Source organism: Enhydra lutris, unplaced genomic scaffold, assembly GCF_002288905.1.
Source record: "Enhydra lutris kenyoni isolate GAN:26980312 unplaced genomic scaffold, ASM228890v2 scaffoldscaffold72, whole genome shotgun sequence".
NCBI lineage: Eukaryota > Metazoa > Chordata > Mammalia > Carnivora > Mustelidae > Enhydra > Enhydra lutris.
This window is the reverse complement of record NW_019154156.1, coordinates 2,795,156-2,801,155: the sequence shown is the minus strand read 5'-3', so window position 1 is coordinate 2,801,155 and position 6,000 is coordinate 2,795,156. Positions and strand designations below refer to the sequence as shown.

Sequence of the window (6,000 nt, the reverse complement as noted above, 5' to 3'; positions counted from 1 at the left end):
CAATTCATACCTGGCTCATTGTAAAATGTAAGGTAGCTCATCATGAGGATGTATATTAACACATTTAAAATGAAGTCTAGGGCACCTGGGTGGCTCAGATGTTAAGCTTCTGTCTTCCGCTCAGGTCATGATCCCAGAGAACTGGGATTGAGCCCCACCTGGGGGTCCCTTTTCAGAGGGAAGCCTGCTTCTCCCTTTGCCCCTCCCCCTGCTTGTGTTTCCTTTCATTCTCTCTTTCTGTCAAATAAATAAATTAAATCTTTAAAAAAAAATGAAAGACTTGTCTGGCCATCTTAAGATTCCTTGACAGGAGAGGTTTTAATGGAGTAATAGAAATGAAATGAAAGCCCGATTAGAGTAGGCCATGCAGAAATTGGGAAAGTAGAAGCAGTAGGTAAGTCTTTTAGGAGGTCTGATATAAAGGGTAACAGAATTAGAGCAAAAGATGGAAAGGGATGTGAAATCTAGGGAGGGAGAAATTTATGAATAACTAGAGGTATTAATTACAGGAGCCAGGTCTTATTAAATAGGCAATAAAGGTTAGAATCCAGTATAAAGGTGGCAGGTTCAGCCTTAAATAGCAGAAAGTACATACAGATCACACAGCATAAAGGGGAGGGAAGGCAGACAAAGATATGTAGATAGGTTCAAAGTTTGGATGTGTAACTGACATTATTCTCAGAGTTTCCAATGGTATTAAAAATAAAGTCAACAGCTAAGAGTAGGAAAGAGGAGAGGATTTTGGAGGTTTGAAAAATGAGGAGCATGAAACACTGGTAGGAATACTGGATGGCACAAAGTCTATTCAAAATTTGTGCTCATGAATTTGAGTTCGTGTGTAATTTTCTCAGGCAGGGTTCAGCTGCTCATATTGCTAGTGCAGAATAAATGGAGAGCTGAGTTGAACTAGAACTGGGAATTTGCCATCTGAGCTTCTTAGAGGGACAGGAAAATGGAGGAAGTGGAAATACATAAATTAGTGATTATGGTGATAAGCTATGAAACCTAACCTGGGTAAAGAAGTGGAGCAATGAGTGGCTTAATGATCAATGAAGAAATGGTAGGGCTAATGGATTAGAGATTCCAATGGAGCATTCTGCACTAGGTAAGCCAAAAAGAGAAGATGGTCATCAGAAGTCTGTAAATTCCAAGGATTAACCACTCTACTGGTTGCTAAATTGAGATAGTGCTCTTTTCTTTCTATACTTTCCCATAGGGAAAATGGAGAGGAGGTAGTTATCACCAAGATAGTTCTCAAATTTGTATTCCATAGTTCTGATCTCTTTGCTAAACCTCAGTTCTCCAGGTTCGGTGCCTACAATCATTGCCTGGATGCTCTTCTCGCACTTCACATTAATTAGATTTAAACTCCTTTCAGCGGTCTTTCATCCAAATTTACTTGTTCTGGAGTACAGTTTTTCTTTTTGACTATTCCCTAACTCATTCTTCTCCTTGCCTCCAATTTTAATCATCAAATTAAGTTAGCTTATATAATATGTATTGGATTCATTCTACTGTGTTTATTACATTGTTATGATTTAGTTTTAGTAACTTCTCTTTTTTTTTTTTAAATATTTTATTTATTTATTTGACAGAGAGATCACAAGTAGGCAGAGAGGCAGGCAGAGAAGAGGAGGAAGCAGGCTCCCTGCTGAGCAGAGAGCCCAATGTGGGGCTGGATCCCAGGACCCTGGAATCATGACCTGAGCGGAAGGCAGAGGCTTTAACCCACTGAGCCATCCCGGCGCCCCTAGTAACTTCTCTTAATAATCACCCAAATAGTATCCTCTTCATAATCATTTTCTTCCTAATACAAAGTTAGTTTTCAAAATTATATTGTTAATAGCCGCAGCCCTTCTCAAAAACTTTTAGGGAGCTTGCACTTTTTTAGAATAATGTCCAACTTCCATGCATAGGCTCAAGCCTTTTTTTCCATTTTCATTTCTATTACCTTTTCTTGGAATCTCCCCAGGGCCCATGAACTTGTTGGCCTTTCCAGTGCCATCCCATCTTCATATCTTATTGCTTGCATTTCCCTCTTGAGATACCTTCCCCTCATATCTGAATGTTAAAATCTTTGGGGCACAAACTTAAATCCTACCTGCTCTATGAAGTATTTTTTTTTAAAGATTTTATTTATTTATTTGACAGAGATCACAAGTAGGCAGAGAGGCAGGCAGAGAGAGAGGAGGAAGCAGGCTCCCTGCTGAGCAGAGAGCCCGATGCGGGGCTCGATCCCAGAACCCTGGGATCATGCCCTGAGCTGAAGGCAGAGGCTTTAACCCACTGAGCCACCCAGGCGCCCCGTCTATGAAGTATTTTTAATCATTATAGACATGTAATAATATTATAACTATTTTTACATATATTTTATATATCTGTTTACATCTATTTTGCATATATATTATATTTTATTTTAATCCTTAAAAAATAAAATGAGGTCTTTTTTTAAAAGATTTTATTTATTTATTTGAGAAACAGAGAATATGTGTGAGTGAAGGGAGGAAGAGAGAGAGAGAATTTGAAGCAGACCCTGAGCTGAGGACAGAACCCAGTGCAGAGCTCAACTCACAGCCCTGGGATCATGACCTGAGCTGAAATCAAGAGTCAGACATTCAACTGACTGAGCCACCCAGGCACCCCAAAATGAGGTCTTACGTAGCACCATTTTAAAGATGTGGAAACTAGGAATGAGAAAATTATGTAAATTGCATATTAATTGCATAGCATTAATTGTATAGTAATTAAATTGACATTGTCACTCTTGCATTTAATAAATTTTATGCATATTTTTCTTACTTGCTTCCATACTTTGTCCTCAGTGCATTGGGTCAAGGCTTTGTACGTAATAGAGTCTTGAATGAATGAAAGACTGGATTCATGGAAGCAAAAGTGTTTTTCATAATTACTATTTGAGGGATATGTGTTTAAAAGTAATTTGGATACATACATACATAATAGCCTTTTTTTATGTTGTGACATTTAAGTCTGGCAAGAAGAAGAGGAAAATCACCAAAGCTGAACGATTAAAGCAGCTACAAGAGGAGGAGGAAAGACGGCAAAAAGAGGAAGGTACAAAATACACAGTGTTACTATTTTCATATGCAGGGAATATAACAGTAGGTTGGTATTTCTATATTCCAGTCAATATCTTTTAAAAGAATTTTCAAAATTCTTCAATTTTTCAAATCTTATCAGTTTTTTTTCTTTTTTAAGATTTTATTTATTTGAGAGAGAGATTGAGAGAGAGAGAGAGAGAGACCATGAGAGGGGAGAAGGTCAGAGGGAGAAGCATACTCCCCATGGAGCTGGGAGCCCGATGCAGGACTTGATCCCGGGACTCCAGGACCATGACCTGAGCCGAAGGCAGTCACTTAACCAACTGAGCCACCGGCGCCCAAATCTCATGTTTTGTAATAAATTTCTGCTGTTTAAAGGGTACCCGGAAAGTTCTGTTAGTACATACCAGTCACTTTCAGATATATCTTGAAGGGGAGTTGCCAGATAAAATACAGAATGCCCAGTTAAATTTCAATTTCAGATAAACAATGGATAATTTGGGATAATTTGCCTTATGCGATATGGAACATACTTTAAAAAAAAAAAAAGGCAATTCCTATATCTGAAATTCAAGTTCAAATAAGCATGCTGTATTTTTATTTGCTAACTCTGGCAAACCATCTTGAAGTCTTTATATTTACTGATGAAATCAGAGGCATTGGTGCTAATTGTACAGTAAGAATTCTGATACATTCATTAAATATGGGAAGTAGACACAAACAAGAAATGTACAGAGCAGCCCAAGTTCTTATAGTTTAATAATGTTTATTTGCCAAATTTTACGAATTTTCATTTGTAAAAAAGAAAGTCAGTTAAAAATTCATAAAAATATCAGTTATTTAAAAAATACCAAAAAGTGATTTTAAAAATCTGAATATTTCAAGTGGTTGTAGCTTTTAGCATTGAGAACATGTGTGGATTCAAATTCAGGTTTTAAAAGTCTGTCCTCCGGTGCCTGTATGGCTCAGTTGGTTGGGCAACTGCCTTCAGCTCAGGTCATGATCCTGGAGTCCCGGGATCGAGTTCCGCATCGGGCTCCCAGCTCCATGGGGAGTCTGCGTCTCCCTCTGACCTTCTCCTTGCTCATGTTGTCTCGCACTGTCTCTCTCTCAAACAAATAAATAAAATCTTTAAAAAATAAAAAAAATAATAAAAAAAATAGAAGTCTGTCCTCAGGTTCCATGTTGATTTTTTGTGTGTAATCATAATAAATCCTTCTTAGGTGGCTCTTGATAAGAGTACATTATCAGAATCTAGATCTTGGGGAAAGTTTTTAAAAATTGGATTAAACTCATATTCTTCAACATATATTTCATATTTTTTTAAGGTTTTATTTATTTATTTGACAGAACACAAGTAGGTAGAGAGGCAGGCAGAGGGAGAGGGAGAAACAGGCCCTCCACTGAGCAGAGAGCCTGACGTGGGTCTCGATCCCAGAACCCCAGGATCATTACCTGAGCTGAAGGCAGCCGCTCAACCAACCAAGCCACCCAGGCACCCCTCATATATTTTTTAATAATGAAAGATTATGGTAGAAGAGAAGATTAGGGTAGTTGCTTCTGATGATGTAGATGTCACAAACTTATGGAAATCTGAAGGTTTTACCTCTCCTTAATTACCCATGATCAATCTGTCACTTTTTCTTGGTTAAAATTATTATTGGATATCTGTAAACTTTGGGGGGAAAGAGAAATATCATTATAGTTGTATTTTCTTAGCCAGAAAGTTTGAGTCATGTTGTTTTTTGAAAAAAATCTAGCATTCATCTTATTTCTACCACATGATGTGGTTGTGACTTCTATAAAATATTCTACCACCCTTACATCTTGAAAATATTTTAAGTAATTTTAACGGCTTAAAAATAGATTGATTTAATCACTGAGAAAAGGGTTTTGTTTTTTTTTTTTTTTTTTGGTTCTTTAGAGGAAGCCCGTGTGAAATATGAAAAAGAAGAAATGGAAAGGCTTGAAATACAACGGATTGAGAAAGAAAAATGGCATCAACTTGAAGCAAAAGTATATAAACATTAGTAATGTTATTTTTTTAAAGATTTGATTTATTTGTCAGAGAGAGAGAGAGTGCATGAGCAGGGGGAGTGGCAGGCAGAGGGAGAAGCGGGTTCTCCGCTGAGCAAGGAGATGGATTCGGGGCTCAATCCCAAGACCCTGGGATCATGACCTGAGCTGAAAGCAGATGCTTAAGCAACTGAACCACCCAGGCATCCCTAATAATGTTATGAATGAAGACGAACTATGTGGCTATCAGATGGGTTTGGCCATGTAAAGTCGCTCTCCCCCATACCTACCACTAATGGTAGTGGTATAGGTTTTAGGCCTATATAAACTCGTTTAACTCATTAAATTCTACCAGAAAATTAGTGAAATTATTACCCACATTTCACAGATAAGGAAATTGAGGAATAAGGAAAGCAAACAGCGGAGCCACGACTTAGACATAAATAGCCTTGCTTCAGAGCCCTTGCTTGTAAGCCTTAAGTTATTTTTCTCAGTCTGTTTTACAGATGATTAAACAGAGACACCCCCTCCCCCACCACCCAAACTCAAATTCTACCTCTCCTGTTTTAGTTTAACTTCTCTTTTTCACCAGAATTTTTCAGATCAATAATTCTGAATTTTTTTTTAAGATTTTATTTATTTATTTGACAGAGAGAGAGAGAGAGAGATCACAAGTAGGCAGAGAGAGGGGGAAGCAGGCTCACCGCTGAGCAGCGAGCCCGATGCGGGGCTCGATCCCAGGACCCTGAGATCATGACCTGAGCCGAAGGCAGAGGCTTAACCCACTGAGCCACCCAGGTGCCCCTCTGAAATATTTTGATCTGAGGAAAAACCTTATAAGTTAAAAATTGAAGACCCCAAAGGAGATTTATGTGGGTTTTGTCTATCAATATTTACCGTATTAGAAATTTAAACTGAGAAATTT

General features: G+C 38.0%; 1 protein-coding gene across 2 annotated transcripts in view; it reads left to right on the top strand.

The window, feature by feature from the left end:
• The first annotated feature begins 2,992 nt into the window (after positions 1 to 2,992).
• LOC111159950 (cancer susceptibility 1) overlaps positions 2,993 to 6,000 on the top strand; it is a 53,572-nt gene continuing 50,564 nt past the window's right edge. For both annotated transcript variants that reach the window (XM_022522659.1, XM_022522658.1), the window contains exons 1-2: positions 2,993 to 3,072; positions 4,984 to 5,075. In XM_022522659.1, the coding sequence (XP_022378367.1) occupies positions 5,016 to 5,075 (60 nt within the window). In that variant the 5' untranslated portion in view covers positions 2,993 to 3,072; positions 4,984 to 5,015. The remainder of the gene's footprint in view (positions 3,073 to 4,983; positions 5,076 to 6,000) is intronic.